This window comes from Corvus cornix, chromosome 8 (genome assembly GCF_000738735.6).
Source record: "Corvus cornix cornix isolate S_Up_H32 chromosome 8, ASM73873v5, whole genome shotgun sequence".
NCBI lineage: Eukaryota > Metazoa > Chordata > Aves > Passeriformes > Corvidae > Corvus > Corvus cornix.
The window spans coordinates 23757329-23780427 of record NC_046338.1 but is presented as its reverse complement, the minus strand read 5'-3'; the positions used below and the strand labels follow the sequence as shown (position 1 = coordinate 23780427).

Sequence of the window (23099 nt, the reverse complement as noted above, 5' to 3'; positions counted from 1 at the left end):
TTTGGGTGAAATTCTGGGACTAATTTAAATATTATTAAGGAACAAGATAGTAATTAAATTTACCAAATTAAAGCCACAAGATGGCATCAAATTGTCAACTCTGACCTTTGCTCCTAATGGTTTTTTAAAAGGTCAAAATACTACAGACTCTATGGATCTCTCCATAAAAATCCAGTTGGGAAAGGGAATATGCAATGAAATAGTTTTTCCTTCCACCATTTGAACCTGTGAAGCTGCCATAAGATACCTTTAATAATTTAGGGTTTATTTTCTAAAGTGTACCAGGACTTATTGTTCAGGCAAGTTGTCATTCCAGCTGGGAAGTGAAAGTAATCTAACTGTGGATGTTAATGCTCATTTAGACCTAAGAAAAGTACTAACTATCTAAAATACAGACGGTTTTCTAAAATACAGGAAAATAATAGTTGGGTCCTGATGAATCCATCAGGTGAATATTGGTAATGGGTAATTTTTGTTGATTAGTACAAATAATTGCTGTTTTTAAAAAATGTTATTTTTAGAAAGGTGAGAGAACACTCCAAAAGGTTTTTAAAAGGTGTCTAAGAGGAAGGAAACAAAGAAACCCCCAACACCCACTCTTGAGTAAGTTAAATGCAACCATAGCTGTACTAACCAGACGTGCTAACCACATGTACTGAGCTGCTTCCCACTCATGCATTTGTTTGTGAACCCAGTATTTTTAGGTGTTTAGGTAGGACAGTGTTAAATAGCATAAAGAATACACTAAACACAAAAACATTGTTGAGAAGAGATATTTTCAATGTCTAAAATGACGGGAAACAGGAGCACTAAAATGAGTCCCATGGAGAAGCAGATCCAACACTATAAGGAAATGAGGCAGTGAGGCTCAGGAAAGTATGGAGCTGATTACATCCTGTATCAGGTTGTTGCCTGAATGGTTAAATCTCCTATATTAAATGTAAATCATAAGTAAACTATGTAAATATATATATAACTTTCTATGGTAAATTAGCACAAGTAAACCAAGTAATATGTTTTTGGTTAAAATACAATGTTAAGTGGTCGTCTTAAAGAAGATTTGTATTTTTCAAATTACATGGTTTTGTTACTAAATTAGTTTCAACTTATGAATATTCATAATACACTCCTTAAGAGTGTCAAACAGCTTATGCATGAGAATTAGGTATGTCATTTTCGAGCAAAACTGTTTAAGTATTCAGAAATTTTGAGGAAATGAATGTTCTTTAAATAGCTAAACAGTGATTTCTGCTGCTTGTGATGCTTAGGGTACAGCTGCATGAACAAAAGCTCCCCTAACTGGAGTTTGAATTTGCAGCATGCTGGTTACTTAAGAGTAACTTTTAGATTAAAAACTTTACATGAGAAGATTTGAAATATCTTCCTGTGTGCTCAGTAAGAAGTAACTCCTGCCTTTACAGGGAGTGAGAGCATGCAAACAAGGAGTTGCCTCTGAGTAGCTGAGAGGCCACAAATCACCAGCAGCACCTCCTTTGCGTGGCTGGATAAGGCAGCTACAGAGGTTACTCTGTCTGATTAATACTCTTCGGGAGAAGTCCTGGCATGGAGTTCTCTGTGGTTATACCTGCCTTGTGAACAGAGCTTGTCTTAAATCAGTGTGTCGCCATAGGAAAAGCTTGTATCTCTATCTGAAAGCTTTTGAAAAGCATTAATTTTAAATCCAAACTTAGTGGGACAAAGGAAAATATTAACAAAATTATCTTGATAAGGACTTCCTTACTGACACCAGGTTTTCCTGGTGCAGGTCTTATCAACCATCTCAGCTCTGTACATCCTTTCTTTTCCTCACCTTAATAGTATACATTTCTCCTTACAAATCTTCTGAGAAATGTGGGGGTGAAATATTGATCAGCTTCCTTTGCTACATTGGCTGCAGCTTTTACAGACTAGGAGCTGGTGGTTAGATCACTGAAAATTGTAAAAAGAGAAGGGTGTAAATCTCCAAAGGATTGATGGTACACCTTCAGCAGGTGACAGCTGAGCTTTGGGGATACCTCAATGTCAGGAGTTGTGGGCTGAGGGAGGTTCATTCCTGAGATTATCATAGTCTAAGGTACCAATTCATACAACTGAAAGCTGTGACCTCCATAATTTATTGATTTGCAGAATTTGGTCTTACAGATAGAATGGTTGTAAGCATGGAAACGTTGTTTACTCATTTAAATGAATTTATATCCTACTATTAATCAGATATTTTAAAGTGATTTTTTTCTGTACATCATTGTTGGTTTGGGGGTGGTATATTTTGTTTCTTTCAGTTGCCATGTTCTCAAGGCCTTCCCTTCTTGTTTTAGACTCCTGCACCAAGTCTCCCTTGAATGGCTGTTGAGCAGGCAGTTCAGAGGAGAGTGTCAAGAACTCCCAAACAGATAATTTGCCAGTAACTTCATTAGGCTCAAGTCACTGGTTTGGTTATAATTCTTTACAAGAGTTTCTCTGCAGCAGCTCCTGGTTGTCTCCCTTCGCTGCAGGGTGTGTTTGAGACATGGGAGGCACTGGATGAGTGGCAGAGGAGGCAGCAAAGCTGCACTGCTGATTCCGTAGGGGTGGCAGAAGGAATAGAGGTGGGGGATAGCACACAGTAATGGTTATGTGTCTGAACTGGATTTAGAAACTTGAAACTTAGCATTGCAGGAGTTGATGTTTCTTTAGCTTGATAATGTTCTTTACATTCATCAAGCACCATGAATTTAAGGAAGTGTTATGGGGGAATTCTTGGTTTCTTCAAAATGAGTAACTAGTGCAGCACAGAATCATTCTTTTGACACAGAACATGGTATCTTTCTACAGGAAGAGGTGCAAAATGTTTTATTTTTGCTTTCTTGGAAAGTGGAAGTAAGAAGAAAGATGCTGTTTCTCAGTTGCAAGGCTTGTCTCAAAGGTAGTCAGCCTTTCTTGCTGCTATCCTCCAGAGTGTGGTGTTACTTTCATTTTTATCGTTTTCTGAGTAATTATTGTGAAAGGACATTGGCAAAAATACCTTTCCTCTGCTGCTATAAAAGTAAGTCTTAAAATAACAGGTACTGACTCAACTGCCCTACATAAATGTTGGTATTCAGAAAAGAGTACAGTAAAATTTGGGATAGACCCATTACTTGCAGTGCAGGGTTAAATCCTTATACTAAAGATTAATGGGAGGCTGGTGCCTGTAAAAGTTACAAAAGGTGCACACTGCACCAAATGTCAGCTCTAGCTTAGTGTAACTAATCATGGGCGGCTTCACTAAAGCTCAGGAAAGAGGCTTTGAGTAAATTTGTGTTTTCTATGGGCTTGTGTGGGACCTTCTATTTGTTCTTCAGAGATCCTGAGATAAACAGTTTTAACTTTCATGATGGAAACTTAAAAGCAGTTCCTCTAAGTGTTATTTAAATCATGGAATGTGAGCCCTCTCATAAGCTTTCTTTTATTTTGAATTACAAAACACGCTGTTATTTATGCATGGACATAGAAGTCTGATAGTGCCATATCACAGTCCTTTCCAACAGGTTTTTCTCCGAGTGGGATCTCTGACCTTGCTGAGTGTCTCATGCTTGTAGGATACTTCACATAGCGTTTAAGTAATTTTCAGATAAAATCCATGGTTTCATGTAAAAAGTTCTTCTCCTGTCAGCTCTGCAGATAGAAGTGGCTGGAATATACTGCAGCTTCTTAGCATGTTGGTGCTATGTGTTATGTTCAGTGAGGTTTCACGGCAGTAACTGAGAGCAGAATTTGTTCTTGCAGGAATTCAGTGTTGCTTTGGAAGCAGACGTGTGACCTCACTGTTTTCTTTGGTGCTGTGTTGACTCTGGGGAGTTAACAAGAATAAACAGTAGTGCAGGTCTTTTCTGTGTTACATTAAGGTAATTGGATAAGGCATGAGCAGAACTAATTATCATGAGAGTGCTATTTCTGAGCCCTGAAACTCCTCAAGGCATTGCAATTTCTTAGTCCTGGTTTTCCATCCAGAGCATAAGCAGATCTCCTTTGGAAATTTCTACAGCCAATTGCTTATATTTACATGACTAACCTGTGGTGAAAGTGATAGGTGAAATGCAACAATGCTGTAAGTAGGGAAGGTTTCTTTGAAGGTATATTAAAACAAGTTTATGATTGGTTAAAACGTAAGACTGTAATAAAAGTTTGAGGTTGTCTGTCCTCCTCAAATCTAAAACAGGATCTATAAAGAGTTTGGAATATTTTCTCTATTTCTTCCATCTCTTTAGTGGAAACATACTGCTCTCATTATCATGATACCTTCTGTAGCTCTGTGTTCATTTGAGAAACTCGTGTACCTGACACGAAGGTCAGCTGATAATGTCGCCTCTTCTGTCTTTTCAAAGGAAGGTGCATCTGCTCGAAAAACACAAACTCCGGCAGCACAGCCTGTGCCACGACCAGGTAAGGGGGCCCACTGTCACTTGTGCTTCTGTCCCAGATACATGAGTTTCAAAGAAGTGCTATTTAAAACTTTAGTTAGCTCAAGAATGAAGTAGGGGTCATTTGTTTGTGGCCTTTAACTGTGCATATGTTGGAAAAAGCTATAGCCTTTTGTTTAATGTTGTACCGTGGGACCTGCGGTCATTCCCTTCAGTGTGTTCCCCAATTAGCCCGTTGAAAGGATGCACTGCTGAAATTAAGAAGTTACAAACTTCTTGGTCCTGGGCTTGGTATGTCACCAATTAAAATTTGACAAAATTCCCACTCAAATATCTAACAAGAGCTGATTAAAACTCCAAGGGTAAACAACTTAAACAGAATAGCTAATCTCAAAAAGAGATATTATTACTTCTAGGATTAATATATCAGAAATAAGTAGTTCTCTGAATGTGTTATCATTACTTCTTCACACTTCTTAGCACATAAGGTATTTGTAATGGGGCCAAAGTCCTCAACTGGGTTTTTAATTCTCTTTTAGTAGATTTTGGCTACCAAGTCCATTTGTCTGTCAGACTGAATCTCAAGTTTTGATTCAGTGATGGGTTGAAAGATGTGCTTTGTTTAAATAAGAAACCCTTATGATGAGTTTTTAGAAGTGCGTAAGAGCAGTACATGAGAGGGACGGTGGTTGCAAACAGTGGTGTGCAGATTTGCCCCTGGTTGCATGCTGTGAGAATTTTTGGTTTGGTGGATGTGAGAAGTGCTATTTCAGAACAAGATGATGTTATGAAGGTCCTGGGGACATTCTCGGGGGGGTTGGAAACAAAGCTAACCAGTTAAAATGAATATACTTTTTCTAGAAGTGCTGCTGGAATACTGTATATCCTTGTTGAGACTAAATGCTTTCAATGTGTGCCTTGCTAACTCCTTGAGATTTGTTTGCAGGATTTAATGCCAAGACTTAATATTGTACAGCTGCTTCTTCCCCCAAAATCCGTTCTGATACTGAATGTTCTCAGCATGCCTAAATGCTGTTGTGCACAGATTCTTCTGTTTGGTTATTTTGGAACTGGAAAGGTCATGCTGCCTGTCATACTTCTCTCACTAGCCCCGTTAAGCATCCTAATGCAGATGGAGTTGACAGACAGCAGCATGAAAAGGGTAGAAGTGGCAAGAACAGAAATGTGGCTGAGTTGTCACAGTCCCTGCTGCTGGCTGTGACTTCCTGGGCATTTCCTGCCAGCAGCGTGGGGTTTGTCTATAGATGATACTGATACTGCTCTGCTCTAAGGCCAGCCCCATCCATTATCTTGCCTCTAGATTGGAAATTGAAGAGAGAATAAAGAAAAGTGTAGTCAGAAGAGGTTTCCCTTTCTGCCTGTTCTAGGATATTTTTGACTTTTGATACTTGGATATTTTAAAAATTCAGCTGTTCTATTCTTAGCAGTCAAAGCAACTAAAGCCTGCTGTTTGCAGGAGGATGCTTTGCACATAGGAAGCATTAGTTAAATTAGGCTAAACTGTTGTATAGTGGTGATTTGGAAAAAATACCTGAGATGTGCTCTTAAATTACACTCTTTGGCACCATTTTGCATTACCAGCTTTTCTCCTAACACGTCTTTGTACAGCTGTTAAATTTCTTACAGATGCCTATTCTCCCTCCCCCACCTTTTTGTTTTGGTTTTTTTCTCCTTAGGACAGCTGGCTCTGCCCATATATTTAAAGAACATTTTTACATTAAGGAGATACCTAGATTAAAAAAAAATAATTGAAAATCATTGGGTATGTAAAGTTCATGTAGTTCAATATAGTGTTGCCAATTATATCTGTGCATTTGACAGTGTCAGGAAAAGATAATTAAGGATATGGTCTCAATATTTCAACAATGGCAAGTATGTGTTGTGAATATTTATACTGTTCTAGGAAGTTTCTGAAACAGTTGGTCATAAATAAACATGAGCAAGTTGGTGCTATGCAATTGGAAGTCAATTAATGAAATTTGTCATGCATAGTAGCAGTTGAGACTTGAGCTAGTCTGCATCAATCTCTCCACTACTCACCATTTTCTGAATTAGGATAAACATGGATGATGATGATGATTATCAAGTGCTACAGTTCTCTCCTGAAAACTGAACTATAAAATGTTTATTTGGGGAAGGCAGGTAATTCAGTAATAGCACCAAAATGAAGAAACAAAGATGCTTTTCCACCTTTGGAATGCAGTAGCTCCTTTACTGAGGTGGTCACAACTTCGAAGACTGAAGTGGAAACATTCTACTGGGGAGGTGGAGGCAATTCTTTGGTTTCTACCAGTCCAGTAGTGGTTTTGTGTGTGTCCTTGGTGGTTGAAGTAATTTTGTTTGGGTTTTTTTTTATTTTTTTCTCCTTTTTTTGATTGCTTGGGTGGTTTTCCCCTTGAGTGTCAAGCTTGACTGTTTCTGACACCTGGAGACCTCATGTAACTCAAACTGCAATCCAAAATTAACCTGAGTAAGCCTGAAATTCAGGGTTTGATTGTTGAAAGTTCTGTATGTGTCCAGGATAGCTAAATCCCACGGATGTCATGTACAAAAATAACTACTAATGAAAAGGTGAGGCTCTGCGGAGATCAGTTTGTTGTGAAGGTTTTCCTGTTGGTTCAGCACTATTGTACTGAAGATCTACAAGCAGCTTTTTTCAAGATTGCTGGAAATTTTTGTCCATGGTGTTGTGTCCATGGTGTCTTTTGTGGAGGATGGAGGGGGAATGAGCAGCTTCAGTAAAACTGGGAGAGATTGACTCAACTCTCCTAACATCTCCTTCAGATGGTCAAAAGCTGTTTGTTTTCTGAATACTCAAACCCAAATTATAAACCCCTTCTTCATCTTAGTGTCTTGCATCTGTAAAAATGATCTAATGACTGTAGTGTGACTCGTCCCTATTCACTCCTGCAATTAAACAGATGCCTTGCAATGACATTTGGATTTATGTCCTACTCATTCTGCTGTAATTTTTGTTGGTTTTTTTTCTCAGTTTCCCAAGCAAGACCACCTCCAAACCAGAAAAAAGGTGAGTCAATTTTAGTTACATGATCCTTTTCATTTTTGTGTGAATTGTGCCCAGTCTTCGTTTTTTTTTTCCTGACACTACAAGCAACAATATAAGCAAGCAGTGGAATATATAGCATGCATTCTGTATAGCATAAGAGCATTCTGTTTTGCTAAATATGGGTCCCACACATGTTGAGAGACTCATGATACGAGGGTCTGCTTTCTTTGGTGAATGAAAACCTTGACTGTTGATTTTCCTTGACTATTTTTTCATGACTGGGACCTCTTCAGCAAGAGTTTTGTTTTTATGTATAGTTCCTTTAATGAAAAAAGGGGGGGAGGGGAGGAAACAACAACCACAACAAAACAAAAAAGCCCCTCCAAGAAAGCCTAACTTTATTATCTCTACAGGATCTCGAACTCCCATAATCATTATTCCAGCAGCCACGACCTCTTTAATAACCATGCTTAATGCAAAGGACCTTCTGCAAGATCTGAAGTAAGTAGCTGCTTAGAACATACTGTATAACAAATTGTTTTCAGATACAAAGTTATACTGCACCTAATTAGTAATTAAGCAAGAGGGTTCATCCACTCTCCTGTGACAGGCTAGTTTTACAGACCAGAGTATAAAAGATATTAATTCCTCTTGACTAGTAGGAAAAAAGCAAAAACCTAATTCAGAGTTTTGGCTCAGTTGTGACTCATGGGGCAGATTGAGGAGACTCTTGCAGTAGCAGTTGGAATGTGTGCAGTGCTTTTCTTTGATGTAACATCTATGCAGCCACGTGCAAGTGATCAGTGAACAACCCTTCCCATGGAAGAAGGCGGAGAGAAGCTGAGCAAGGGAGCTCATGGAGCTCAGAAAAGATTTTGGGAAAGGACCACAGTTATTGTAAAGGAGAAGGTGACCAGAGGGGCTGTATCAGCCAAGCATCCCAGCTGGTTATGCAAGTAAAGAATTTCTTCTAAAGTTCACATATTGTCATTGAGTATTGATGCAGATGCATCCAGGGAAGTACCAGTGAGTTGCTAAAACTTGTTTATCTCATCACACATCTGATTGTAAGATTTAATTCATGATGAGTGAATGAATCTTTCTGCTTGTCCAACAGATCACGGGTTTTAGACTTGCCTATCAGTAAATATCAGGTAATTTTTTTTGGAACGGTCATTTTCACAGAGAAATACACTGTTGTAGGTTGTCTGCAGTGGTATGTCCAAAAAATGGAGGGGTCATCTTTTTATCATCTCCAGCACTCATCTTTGTGATACTGTTACACTGCTTTTTGTCCAAACCAGGCTGTTGTGGTGGTACAGCTTCTGCTGGAGTTGCCCTAGACTTGTTTAAAACTGTGCTCTGAGATACCAGGTGCCTTCTGATCTGCAGCTAATTCCAGTTCCTAGCTTACTGCCACAGGCCATCAAAGACCCTGTGAGTGCACTGGCCTCTTGGTGTCTCTTCTGCAATACTGGCTCTGAGAGAAGGCTGGCTGTTAACATTACACTTTAATGTGCAAGCACTCACTGCACTGAGCTAATTGGGTTGGCAGAGGGTGTTGTTTGTTTATGTGGGTTTTTATAGTTAGGAAAAAACCACACAACAAGCCCTGGATTTTGCATCTGTGTAATTTGTGACTTCCTTGCTCAGGTGTACCCAGAAAGGAATGAAGCACCTGTCTGTCATGTCTAAGTGCCTCTGTGCCAGGAGTCAGAGTTTTCAGCTGTTCTCAGCTCCACCGGGGCAGAGCCGCAGTCAGCTTCCCAAGGCCTGTCCCAAGAGGATGCTCATATTTAGAGTGCAAGGAACATGATCCAGAAAAACTGAAAGGAAGTTGAAGGGTTCAAAGGAGGACACTGTATAGTTAGCCTATATGAAAGTGAAAGGGGAGAAGCAAGGTATGTTAATGAATCAGAAGTGCAATAGCAGAATTCAGAAGAGCAAAATATTAATTTAGCCATGACAGGTCTAGCATTCTTCTGGAAAATATGCCACCTGGCCTGTATTTTTTTGCATTCAGATTTATGGAAGTACTTTGTTCAGGAATAGCTTCAGGGTTTGCTTTTACTGTTCAGGTATGCAGAGTGTAGAACTAGCCTTGATGTAGAGTGTGATTGATAGATATGTGATGGTTTTCCGAGGAAAGAAGACTTAGCTAATTCCTGCCTCTAAGTCAGCACCTTCTTTAACTCATTCCCCCTTTCTGCTAAGTCTGACAGAAGAGCAGAGATTTCAAAGACTCCTGTCACTGCCACAAGTTTTGGGATAAAGAAATATTGTCCAGATAGAAAAGACACACCTAAATTAATATTACTGCCCTTACCCCTGCTGAGGAAGATGCAGGTAGATTTGCATTTCTTGTATTTCTAGAGCTAGTCAGCCTGCTTGTATTTGCCATCAGAGGAGGTTGGAGGAGAGATTTTTGGAGCTGGAAGGGTAAGAGCCATTTCAGGGGAGACTGACGAAACGTAGGAGAAGCCTGGGAGGATGATGCCTCTGGGATGGCTGGGATATGGAAGCTGTTTATAGGACGGGTTTTTCTTCCGTGGCTGATCCCCCAGGCAGCACAGTCTGTGAAGTGTGTGATCATGAAGAATGAGAATTTGGGTTTCATAAATCAATTTTTGTGATGCTGTCCATTTAAATGTTTCTTAAAACAAAATAAGGAAAGAAATCAGCTGAAATTATAATTAGAGATCAAAACTTTCAATCATAGCTGAGAATCTCTGTCTTTTAGGATACCTTTTGTCTACAATCCTGGATTTTTTTTTTTTTGTAAGGAACTGGACTGCAGTGCATGGTCACTTTGGATATGAGAAAAGTTAATTGTAGTATCATTGCCAGATATTTTAGGTTGGTGGCTGTAAAATAAACAGGAGATTCTTCATCCAGTTCTATGGTAGGACTTAAATTGAATTGTCAAGATCTGAGAGAAACCTATTAATTATACCAGCATTTTTACTAAGCCTTTTCATAGCTCTGTAGTATATTAGTTTTCTATGCCACATTTGGCTGACATTTGTATGGTGCTTAGCATCTTTAATTTATCACTAATGTTAGGCTCTCTTTTAAGGTAAAGAATATGGAAAGCAGGAAAACTATCATGTGAAGAAGGAAATACATATGACAAACCCAAAGCATGGCACTGGTTTAAGATTTTATTTTAGAGATATCTAACTTTTCTATTTGTTGCAACTTAGATTTTGAAGGGAGACGTTTTTGTATGTGATTGTAATATATGCAATTCACCTGCTGGATAATATGCAAATATTCTTGCTAACTTTCTTGAAAGGTTATTTTTCTAAGGAGCCAAGTACAACATAAAGTGAGGAGTTTCTAAAATAGTAGAAGGATATAATTTAATTTAATTTAATTTAAAATCAGAACTGCAATCCATTCTGGTATGTTGTGATGCTTTTTTAAAATATTTTATATGATACATTTTATTATTACTCACTATCTGAATGCGAGGCTGGATATCACAATTGCTGTGTGAAATTGTGACTGAGTATTTGAGAATACCTGAAGCAGGCTTTTCAGAGGCAAGGCTTCTGCTTTACGTGGAGCAAAAGCGAAGCAGGAATTCCATCAGGCAGATGAGAATGATTAGATGGTGATTATGTATTTTTATTATGGTGATGCTCTTGCTTGTGATGCATTTCACCATATGTGGCCAGGCAACTCACTGGAGATTTATCCAGCTTTGATACTGAGTGAGGTATCTGGGATACATTCAGGCATGATGTAGTGTAAAAAAGCTTTGTTCTCTTGCAAAAATAGGTGGTGTCTAAAGCTTTTGATACTGTAATTTAACAGAAATACTGAGAGGGTTGTAAAAATAAGTCTCCAGTTCTGAACACAATCAAATGTGTATTACTGTGATCTCAGCTGCTGGTGAGTTGCCTTCTTCTCCGTTCATGCATTTTTCAGGGTGCCTGAGCTGGGGGCCAGAAAGTGCTGCTCTGACCCCAGTGTGAAAGTGTTTTAAAGGCACTGCTGACAGTGGATGTGAGTTTAGAGCTGAGACAGGAACATCTCAGGCAGTTCAGTAGATGGTGTCTTACCAGTTACCTCCCACAATCTGATGGTGTTCAATCACTTGCCTGTTACCTTAGGGAAGGGACCTGCTGCCTTTGGAAAGTGAGAGTGCACCATTTTTCATGTGGATAATGATTTTGGTAATTAACAGTGAGGGCTATTAATTTTCTACCCCTACTAGGGGTATAAAAGTGCATTCTAAGTAGGTATGGATTTTTTTTTCAATTTTTTTAATAGGGAAAGTAATCTGGAGAAGCAGCAGGAAACTGTAAGCTCCTGCACACTCAGGTTTCAGACCCCATTTCTGGTGTGTAAAAGGTGTCAAGTACAAATGTGTAGTTAAGCCATGGGCTGTAGTATCATACAGTAATATAAATAATCTCCAAGAGAAGATGGGATTTTTGGTGTTTAGTACTCAGATTTCTTATGCTTGTGTTTTATATCCAGGTAGTGATGACATAGTCCATATGTATTTATAATCATACAGTAATTTCTATTGATTCTCAATCCTTGAGCACGTGACTTTTACTGTGCGTACTGAGTCAATGGTTCCCGGAAATGCAGGCCTATATTCCATAAACTTTCTGTAAGCTGTTCTTTATTCCTGTACTCTGTGTGTTTATCTGTATGTAAGTGCTTGCTTCAGTGCTTGCTTTGTGACCGTTGTCTTCTCCGCTGTTCCATTTGAATCTGCTCATTGATAGTTCTTCCTTAACAAGATATCTTTGTGTTGTGTCCTAGGGAATTGCACTCAAAAACACTCAGACTTTTTCCAGGGAATAAAACTGAAGCCATTGTCTAGAAGGGACATAACTGATGCACAAATGAATGGTGCCTCAGTGGCTGTAACACAGTTTCTAGCTGAAATGGAGAGAAACTGCCAAAAACTAGTGTTGAAATGAATTCTTAAACACAGAAACATTTAAAGCTGAGAGTGCCTGTTTCAGCCAAATTTGAGAGGCCTCGGAGTGGTGAAGTTGTTCCTCTGTAGCACAGCAATATTGCCTTTACTCTTATTTGGGAGGGCTGCTTTGCTTTCCTGTTTCCATTTAAAATGTGTTTGCTTCCTCACATTTACAAATTAAATTTAAAATGTGACCTTTTAGATCCCTGTTCAGATGAATACTTGATTATCACTGTAATGTGTGTAGGGCTGTTTGGTTTTTATTTACATATTCTGTAAGAGTTTGTTCTTGTTTAGTGCAGGGGACAGAGAACAACAAAATTCTTCTCAAGCTGCCCACCATTTCAGGTGATCCTGGCTTTTCCTATAAAGCCTGCCTCCTGGATAAAAGGTGTTTGAGGGCTTGTTTCTCTAATTCTTTTTTATTATTTTTTAAAATTTATTTTCATTCTTTTCAGCCTAGATTCCTTTAGTTCTAATGAGTGATGAGAGCTCATTAGTAGTTTTCTTAAAAGCTGAAGGACCACCAAGCAAGTCCTCATTTTAAGTTACAGAGTTTCCTATCAGTTATTATTGGCAAAGCCAAACCTGTGATACATTGGCAGGACAGGCCATTAGGAGTTCTCATGAGTGTGCTCATCACTTTGGAGTTTTTAAATTAGCAAATTGATGAGAAATACTTCAATTCTGGTGTCACACTGGGTGGCTTTTTCCAGTGCAGAACTCAGTCGAATGCCTCTGTGTAGCACACAATTGTATGTGTCAGTGTGTCGTGATGGATAAAATGTATGTAAATGCTAACTATTTCCTAATTACTTCAATTATTAGGGAAATTATTCTCTTAACTTTAAAAAATATATTCTAGGTGGCCAATGTGTACTTTTCTCCCAGTGTCCTGTACAGCTTTTTGGTCTGTATTTCCTTTAGAATGATGGTGTTTCACATGTACTAGACAGATAAGCATAATTTGGTTTATAGCTCCTTGTTTCACACCTGTGATGCTTTTTCTGTATTTGCAGTGCTAGTCAGCTTTAATGCACCATTCATAGTCATTTGCAGGTGTTGGGCTTTTTTTAATTTCCCAGTGCAGTTGTATCAATTGAATGCATTTGGACACACGTTTCACAAATTGCTTGTGACTTTCTGTTTCTGAAACACTGTTAAATCATGAGGAGTATGAGGGGACATCATCTGTTAATTTACATTGGGAAAGTAAAACAGTTTTGCTTGGAGGTTTATTGGCAATTTTCACCCGCTGCCTTAAAGTTTGTTTGTTTGCTGTGGGGGATTTTTTTCCCCAAAATGTCATTTTCTCATTGGATATGTAGGGAAAACTAGTATTTTCAAGTTGACTGAATAACAAACTTTTCTTCATATTCAATCTTGCATTCTTTTTTCCTGTTTATCCAGCAATAGGAAGTGCAGCCTGCCTGTTAAAGCACATTCAAATTGGTTTTCAGTATTCAAATAGAAATAGATTGAAGAGAACAAATAGAAATGCTGCAAACAACTTACCCAAAAAATCTAGTAAGCTGCTCAAAAGCACCATGTGCACTGTAATGAAGAGAAATGTTACCAACTATGTATTGTGCTTTTAAAATGTACCACAAATCCTTCTGCTAACTTCTTCAGTTAAGAGAAACAGTTTTATTTTTATCAGAAGCTTTGGCAATGAAATGTCAGCAGCAGATAGGGTTGTGTTGCAGCTGGGTGGTTCTGAGTAGAATATTAGGAGAACACAGGGCTGAACTCTGCTGTTGTGCTGGCCTGGAAGGTGCTGCTGGTCCCACCAACTTCCCTTTCCACGACACACTTCTAGTTCTGTGAAAGACATGGCTCTGTTACCTTTCTTTTATCTATCTCAGAATCCATTGAGATGTATCAGTAAAAAAGCTCACACTACTCTCACATTTATGATGCCAATTTTGAGACCTGTCTGGGTATTTTATTATCACCACAAAGAAGAGGGCCTTGAAATGTGATTGCATTTGTTTTTTTTTGGGCGGGGGGCTGAAAGATTAAGGATCTGTAATTAATTGGAGGGAGGAAAGCTGTGTCACATTTTAGCATCTATTTTTGTCATAGGGAGATTACATATGACATGAGGGCCACATTATCCGGATTTTACAAGCATTTACTCCATCACAGAATCTATTTAGAAAAAGAACCAAAAAAACCTGTAGTGTCATGCATCATAGTAACCAAATGAATCACTGATAATGTAAATTCACCATCCTCCAAAAAAACCAAAACCTCACTCAAAACCATTTTTGACCAAAAATCCCAGCTTTCTTGAGAAAATTCTAATTGGTAATAATTCTGATGGCTCCAAGAGCTCTTAAAATTTCCTCCAGGAAGCAACTGTTTTAATGCCCAGGTTACACTTGGTCATTAAAAAGAAGAGTTGTGGTCACTTTGCAGGTTGTAGTCTGGCTCCTCATCAGCAACTGTACTATATAAAGTCAACAAGGAGTGCCCCAAATGTCTAAGAATGGGTCAGGCTGTATTTTTGAGGCACAGAGGACCTTTTAGTATGACTTTATCGTGAAGGCTTCTGAAATATTATTCTTACATTTCTTTCGGTGTTCTGAATGGGTAGTTACGGAGACCTGGCACCGTGAAAACGAGGTGGCTTCAGAGGCTGCTGTCAATAGTGCTGAGCTCTGATAAAGCTGTTCCTTTTCCTGCTGATCCCATCAAGTAAATTGCCCTTGTCTACTGAGGGGTTTGTTGTTCCCTAAGGTTTGTACCATCAGATGAGAAGAAGAAGCAGGGCTGTCAACGAGAGAATGAGACTCTAATACAGAGGAGGAAGGACCAGATGCAGCCTGGGGGAACCACAGTCAGCGTCACTGTCCCTTACCGAGTCGTAGATCAACCTCTGAAACTTATGCCACAAGACTGGTAAGAACATTTCTCCTTTACACAATTTCTTACCAGGACAATGCAGAATTTGAAGGGGACCAATAAAATGACCTGAAATCTACTGAAAAGTGAAGATACAGATATAAGGCTGGATTTTATTAACTGTATAGGAGTCTTTTTTTTCAGGTGAAAATAAGATGAAACTAAATTCATCTAAAAACTTGCAACACTTTACATTTTAACAGTGTGAGCAGCATAGCTACTCTACTAATTTTGCCAGAAATGTTCCAGAAATTTAAATAGAAATGTTCATATTATTTTTCTGGTTTGTGACAGCATAATGTGCAAGTCACTGAAACATGATCTGCAAGAAAACCACTCCTTTCCTGTTTTCTGAGGGAGAGCTTGTTGGGAATATATGTTTGCAGGCCATCAGCATCTGACATTCCAACTTTTTTAATAGTTAATGAAAGAAAATACATCAGACAGTAAGACTGAACTGTGATTCCAGTATTGGAGCTACTGGAGTTTTACTTCTGAAGGAAAAGCCCTAGTTGCAGAAAGGGAATCATAGGTAGTTTTTACTTTTATGAAAAAGCTGGGACGGATTATTTGGTCTGTAGTCCATTCTTCAAGGCTATAAAAAATAGCTCTCTTTGAACAGGAAAACTCTGAAGAAGCATTTTTATTGTTGTTTGACATCTTTTTGTTATTTGATGAAGTGCATTATGCAGCATTTTTACTTCTTCCTCACAAGTGAGAAGATCTGGGACATGGATGATGACATATTTGGAGGTTTTGCAATTTCCAAATTAGATTTTAATGGAGAGGAATACTTTGAAAAGGTTCTGTTCCTAAATCAATTATTCTCTGTATTTAGACCTTGAACTAATCAGAAATCCATGTATTTAAAATTCTGAATATTAAATAGCACTTAAAATGTTTAATGATCAAACCTTTAAGAACCATCTAAACTACTTTCTGAAGTACTTCTGACCAAAGACATGAAGTGGTGTGGGTTTTTTTATCTTGGTTTTATCCAAGGAAGCCATTACAAAACCTGCAAAAAAACCCCTCTAGACCACAAAACTTCACCTTGATTATTCTTTTCCATTTGGGATTTAGTGGATTTAATGATAAATTAAATTTGGGGATTAGATTAGAGAGGTAATTCTTTGTTATGGTGGGTAGGAACCGCAGTTGGATGATGTAAATGATCAAGAGAAAAGTAGACCATATGTGGGAGGTCGTTTATTCTCAAAGGTGGGTTTTTTTAAATTTTACTAATGCAAAAGCTTCATCTTAATCACAAATTTATTTTCTTAGACCACAGGTAATGGTTGTGTACTCTTAAAATAGCCAGTGCACTTTGCAGAAATTTAGCAGCTGTTGCTGCTCATGAATTTTCAGCCTGGAAGGCAGCAGTGCTGAGAATAAAGGCTTTTAAATCTGCACATCTCAGTTTACAGTGCCATTCGCAGAAGATTATCTCTGAAAATGCTGGAGCACTTTTCAAAAGCAAAGTAACTACGACAACAAATAAACACTGGCTTCTAAAAATTGTAACATGAGAAACTGAGCTGCCTTCTGCAAAGGGACAGGGCTGAAAGCCCAGAGGAATCACCTGAATGGTTTTTTTTCTTTACAAGAGGAAAAGCAGCTGTGCTGGAGGTGTGGTTGTTAAATGTGCTATCCTGCTCTATAAAAGCAGCAGCTATGCTAAGGCATGCTGCCTGTTTAGGACAGGAGGTGACTGAAATGTTCCAGGCCATGCCCATGCCCACCCCTCTGTGTGTTCCAGGGACCGCGTGGTGGCCGTGTTTGTCCAGGGGCCCGCCTGGCAGTTCAAGGGCTGGCCTTGGCTCCTGCCGGACGGATCTCCCGTCGATATCTTTGCAAAAAGTAAGGGATTTATTTTGTTCCTTGGTTTGGGGTTTGTTGTTGTGTTTGGGGGCTCTTGCAGGATGTTTATGCTCATGACAGAGTGCTGCCAAAGCGCTGTTGGGTGCAGGTAGCTGAGCAGACTTTGGGCTTTGGTTTCCTCAAGGAAGCGAATATTCCCATGCCCTCTGCGCTTGTTCCGCTCTGATCTGTGGAAGCTCATAGAAATCTTCTCAGAGCTGTCAGCTACAAGAGTCACAAATAGCTGGTGTACAAATCTACTTTCCAGTCTTCTAAAAAAAGGGTGAACAGACAATGCATATTCCAGCAATTCACAGATAACAGGTTCACAGTCTGTCTTCACATTCCAGTGCTATTTTGAAGAGAGAATTAATCACGTAGTATGCCTCTAAGAAAGCATTTAAGATGTGATCTGGTGTTTGACAAAAACTTCAGAGTTTTAAAAAGTCTGAGTTTCAAGTGAGCTAGATGTTATCATTGTATAGATCTGAACAGATTTCTTGAGTCCCCACAACTGTGGTGCTTTGAGGCACTCCTCTGGCATAGTTCACCCCTTTGACAGAGAGGTGGGCCATAATATCTAAGGAATCTGTCAGCTTCTCTGTTGCTTCAGTTTGGAGTTGCCTTAGAAAACAGACTGTTTGATAGTGTCCTATGGTTTCAGATTGTTTAAAAAACCCCAAACCAACAGATATACACAAAAGAAAAAAAAATAGCAGCAAACCCAAACCCACCGTAGTTCAGTTCTGTCATCTTGCAGTCAGTGTGATGAGGAAGCAGGTTTGATCAGGTCTTGTATGTGCCCCTCTTTGGTATGTGGGGTAGAATCTGGAAAGAGAATGCTACTTTGGTGAGCAGCAAGAAGACTCAAGGGTGGGACAGAAAGCTAAGGATGGGTCTGTGAACAAGAAATTAGAATGAGTCACTTAAAGGAGGGATTGAGAATGAGCAGGGAAAGAGAGAAAGAGCCTGAAAGTCATTGTAAAAGTAAAAATACGCCACAGGAAAGAGTTTAACAAAAGAGACTAATGAAAGAATGAAATAGCACTTCAAAATAAAGATACTGAGAAAATGGCAATTGTGAAAAGCAAAGCCAAGAAAAATGCAGTGAAATATTGAAGGTCTAGCTAGCAGTTACGTGCTGCTTCCTATTCATTTTAATATTTTTATATATAGATGTATGGAGGGCTGTAGCAGTTGTTCTGACTTGCTTTGACATTCTGGGTCTTCACATGCCAAAAGATCACAAGCACAGCCTGCACAGTTCAGGCTGAAGATGTACCAATTCTTACGTTTTTCAAGTGAAAGAGGGATTATCTGGTCTTAATTTATACATTGAAATGGATCTTTAATTTTAGAAATACATTCCATTGCTTCAAAGCATGGTATTTTAAAAATATTTTCCTGATAAAAATATATTTCTTAAACTTTTCCTAATGACTTTACTCACCCCTCAAATGAAAACAGGTAAATGAAGGGAGCACAGAGAGTATCAGTCCAGTTTTATGTATCTATTTCTATCTGAAGTTGTTGCTTTGCCATATTTATAGTGTTCAATAGTCTTCACAAATGTGGTTTCTGGGATTTGCATTTCTTCTTCCATGTCTCTGGGTCTGTCGTGGTTACCAAGTATTCAAGGCTTGTCCCTGTCCTGTTGGAAAGCAAGCAGGTAGCTTACAAGAAAGAACTCCTCAGTAAAATGTGTACTGGGCCAGAGTCTGCCAAGCTGGTTTTATTTGTTCAATTGCTTTGTCACAGAACATTTCATTAGCTGAGTTCTCTAAAACTTTGCTCTTTAGTTTTCCTTGTGCGTGGCCTGACTGTTTCATACTCACATAGCAAACCAGCCTAATTTCACATTTACAAGTGAACGTTTGAGAGGAGGTTCTGAATGCTGTCACCTTCATGAACAAATACTTAATTTTGACTGCCATTTTCAGGTGTTCCTCCCAGAGCACATCAGTGAGCTTTAGGAGTGATTTGTTTCAGGTTCAGAAGTGGATGCTCTTGTGCTCCATAACATTTAACTTTAATGGAGAGACTCTGTCAGGTGTTGAAGTTTTCTGTAAATGTGTGGCCCTGGTATATCTTTATTTGTTTTCTCTGAAGTTACATGAATACATGCAGCATTGTATCGCAGAGATAATGTATATGTATTCTTCATTTCCATTCACAAAGCTTGGAAATTTATCTGGCAGGGATACAAGCCAGATGATAATTTCTTTAGTTTGTCAGCTGAAAAAAAAGCTTATTTCACATACCAGCCTTCTAGGAAGTTCCTAGATAGATCTGGAAAAGAGGACTGATTTTGTGGAAGACAAAATTAAGAGCGTGGTATCAGAAGAAGATACAACCATGGCATTAAAAATAACTAGTTTCCACAAGACTGGTGGCTTCTGTTTTACTTTGCCAATACTACTAAAATCTTCAGACTGGGTTACCAGATAGGAATTGTCCAAGGCTTAAATACTTTGGTTTTAATGCTCACTGTGTAAATGCTTAGGCTTTACCTAATTCACATGTGACAATACTTCCCAAGAGAAAAATAACAGTTCATATTTTACCATTTTTAACTGAGTGCTAGATCAGGGGAAATTGGCAGTTACTAGATTTCTCAGAATGCTTTATGTATGATTTGGGGGTTACACTGGCATTCTACCATCAATCTTCTATGGATTCTTTCAGGGTATAGCCAGGCTTCCTACTCAATGGTCTCAGAAATACCTTTATTATTATTATTTTTAATTCTCTGGTGGTTCAGAGGTTTTCACAAATACCTTCTTTGTTTCTCAAAGAAAATGTGCTTGAGTTGGCAGTATGTTTGTGCTGTTCCCCTGGAATCTGGCTGCCCTTTCCCTTCACCCTGGAATAGCCTGAGAGCCATCGACCTCTATGTTTAGCTGTGCCCTTTAGGGAGTAGTTGACTTCCTTGGGTTATGGGTTCATTAATTTTGCTCTCAGGCTTCATTCTGAAAAAAGAAGGGTGAGGTGGGAGTTTTCTTTGACCAATAAAAAAGCACTGAAGTCTTTGTGTTTGTACCAAATGCTTTCCTGTTTGCTGTAGTTAAAGCTTTTCATCTCAAATACGATGAAGTGCGCCTGGATCCCAACGTACAGAAATGGGATGTAACAGTGTTAGAGCTCAGCTACCACAAAAGGCACTTGGACAGGCCGGTATTTCTACGCTTCTGGGAAACCTTGGACAGGTATGTTTCCTGCTGAAAGTCCTTGGTGGTCATGCTTTTATGGTTTTGGTGGGAGTGAAAAGTTCTGGCAACCAGGGAATTGTTTACAACTAAGACATCTGAACAATGTTTTAGCCTGGAAATAGTGTTTGTTTTGATTTTCCCTGATGATGCAGTTAATAAAATGTAGTGGTATATGTTTACAGACTGTAAGTAATAATCTCCAAAGTGTAATAAGTGTGGATTTAAAGGAAGGGTAGTTTCCATTAATCATTGATTAGTCCCATGATTCCCCACCTTCTGACTCTGCTTCTGGTCAGAACCCTCCTGAGGGGGAAGTTCACTGCAGTACCTTTTTCATGTTGTAGAGAAGAAACTTTATTATCATGAAGCAGTTGAAGAAATATTGAGGGAGTGGAGAAGCCCATGCATTTCATGAATGTTTAATCTTTTCATGTTGATTGCATAGCAAACTGCTTGAATGATTGAGTGAAAAAGAAAAATCCTGTGGGAATTGTCAAAATAATTCCAATTGTCAAACTTTCCATGGCTTTCTATTTAAAAGTCTCAGATTAACAACATATCTGAACTCCCAGAATGAACTAGTTATTTTTAACAGCAGTCTTTCAATGTTAGAAGTCATGCAATGCCTTGGAAAACATGAGTTTTCTTTGAGGCAAGGCTGTAGCTGGCTGTTACTTAGTGGGACAAATCCTGTGCATAACACAGAGCTCTATATGGTACATGACACATGGCATCTCTTCAGCAACTTTCTAGTTCCCTAAGCATTCTGTTTTAGCAGTGCCTGTGCATTTTATTCCTGTGAGTAAAATTCCTATAAATGCCACAAGGGTAGTAATGCTATCTTCTGTTAATTTTTTTTCAGGTATATGGTAAAGCACAAATCTCACTTGAGATTCTGAATCCTTCAGCTGCCATTTATTTCCTGAAGTATGGATTGAAAAAAATAGAAGGGGCTCCAGTTTGGAGACCAGAGCTCGCACTATATGATATGTCAAGAACTTTACAAATGAGGAAGGGTCACAGTTTAAACTTTTTATAAAATCTTGTTTGGATGATTCATGCTATGGCAGGTTGATACCTGTTGTTATTCAGAAGCAAAGGGGTTTTGCTTAAAACTATTTTTTTAATGTTGTTAGCCTTCTAGTCTGCAATCCAAATTGTATATTTTGATAGCAGCAGTTTCTTCTCTGTTTTGTTAAATTAGCCACATTTTTAAATGATGTGTTTTGTTCCTGAGTAGACAATAGCTGGATCTCCACGGCAGGTTCCCCACGTGTGTGTGCGCGTGTGCGCACGGCTGTGTGTAAATAATGTGTGGGTGTGTCTATAGATATAGTGTACAAAAAAGTTATAGACACACTGATGCACACGTAGATGTTTCCAGGCTTTCTAAACCACTTAGCTTCTGAGCTTAGTTTGGGGTTTCTTTGCTTACCGTTTCACTTACTGAAAATATTTTGTTGTGAATGATATTACATTTTAGTCAATAGGACTTGCAAACTGAGCAAAGTGAAAGTTGTTTTGGATAAATCAAAATGTCAACCTGTATATGTATATTCTGTCAGTCTTTGTTGAAAAAGGGAAGATGAAAAATCTAGAAACACTTTTTTTGGATTTGTAATGTCCCAGTTTACTAAATCTTGAAACTTTATTATAGGCGTACCTTCAAGTCATGTTAACTTTAAATTGCCATTCTCCACACACGTCTCTTTATTTAAACTGAAAGTATGCATGTGTACATTCCCATCTAGCAAATACCTTTGCATATGAGTCTAAATGTTACTTAGATTAAACGATGAATAGAGGAGGAGAGAGTTGGGATTTTTTTTTTTTTGTCCTGGAAGAGCCGCCACAAGGAATGAAAAATTTTAACTGCTTTGCATTTATACCTCTAATACTATTTTCTTGTGACAAAAGTAGCCCAGACTATCTACAGGAGTTATAATTTTCTGAGCTGAGTGGCTAATGTGGCCTCCTAAGAGTCCTGCATTGGAATGGAAAATCAGCCTTCTCCAATTACCAAAGAACAGATTTGCTTCATCTCCAGTGTGAGGCCAGAGGACCCTGGTATTTGTACCAATTTACAGCATCTCTGTATCTATGGAATAACATTAAGTTGATGTTGCATACCAGTGAATGTAGAGAATGATCAAATTCTGTAACACCTGCATGATTTTTTTTCTGGGATAGAAGATACATGGATACATGTTTATATTCCTGTTCTTGAAATTCCAAACCATGTTTTTTTAATATACTTTACATTTAAGGTTTGACAAAAATAAAATGTTCTACCTATTCTGTTTTAGTTTTTATTTGATCTTAGCTTCATTTTCAATAAAACCCAAAGTCACATCTCTGTGAGAGGTTTTTAAAACTATGTCTTAAATGTATGAGGACTGTGAGGTCTGACTTTTGATTGTATGTTTCCATCCCTGCTATACTGAGACTGTATTTTCAAATGGTCTTAAAGGAAATGTAAAAATTCAAACCACCTAAACAACCCCCTGTGAATCCCAAGATTAGAAGCAGCTGACCCTGGATTTTGGAATGGATTCAGTGTGGTGACTGGGAAGAGTGGGCACTACAGGACTACTGGGATGTCTCCTGTTTGTGTGGGCAGCTGGGCAGTACCATGTTACCGTGGTTTCCCTGTACTTAAGCTTATTATAAATGTGTCCATGTCTTACTAGAGTTGTCTGAAACATTGAATGCTTGGTTTTAACCTGTACTGTACAGAGCAAAGCTGTAATGGCTTCTTCCAACACAGCAGC

General features: G+C 38.6%; 1 protein-coding gene across 1 annotated transcript in view; it reads left to right on the top strand.

Moving 5' to 3' along the window:
- The window catches only part of CDC73 (cell division cycle 73), a 101757-nt gene extending 79077 nt beyond the window's left edge, over window positions 1-22680 (top strand). The window contains exons 11-17 of the mRNA XM_039555878.1: window positions 4344-4401; window positions 7393-7428; window positions 7821-7908; window positions 15095-15256; window positions 17019-17119; window positions 20184-20325; window positions 21191-22680. Of these exons, the coding sequence (XP_039411812.1) occupies window positions 4344-4401; window positions 7393-7428; window positions 7821-7908; window positions 15095-15256; window positions 17019-17119; window positions 20184-20325; window positions 21191-21227 (624 nt within the window). The 3' untranslated portion in view covers window positions 21228-22680. The remainder of the gene's footprint in view (window positions 1-4343; window positions 4402-7392; window positions 7429-7820; window positions 7909-15094; window positions 15257-17018; window positions 17120-20183; window positions 20326-21190) is intronic.
- The last annotated feature ends 419 nt before the right edge of the window (window positions 22681-23099 follow it).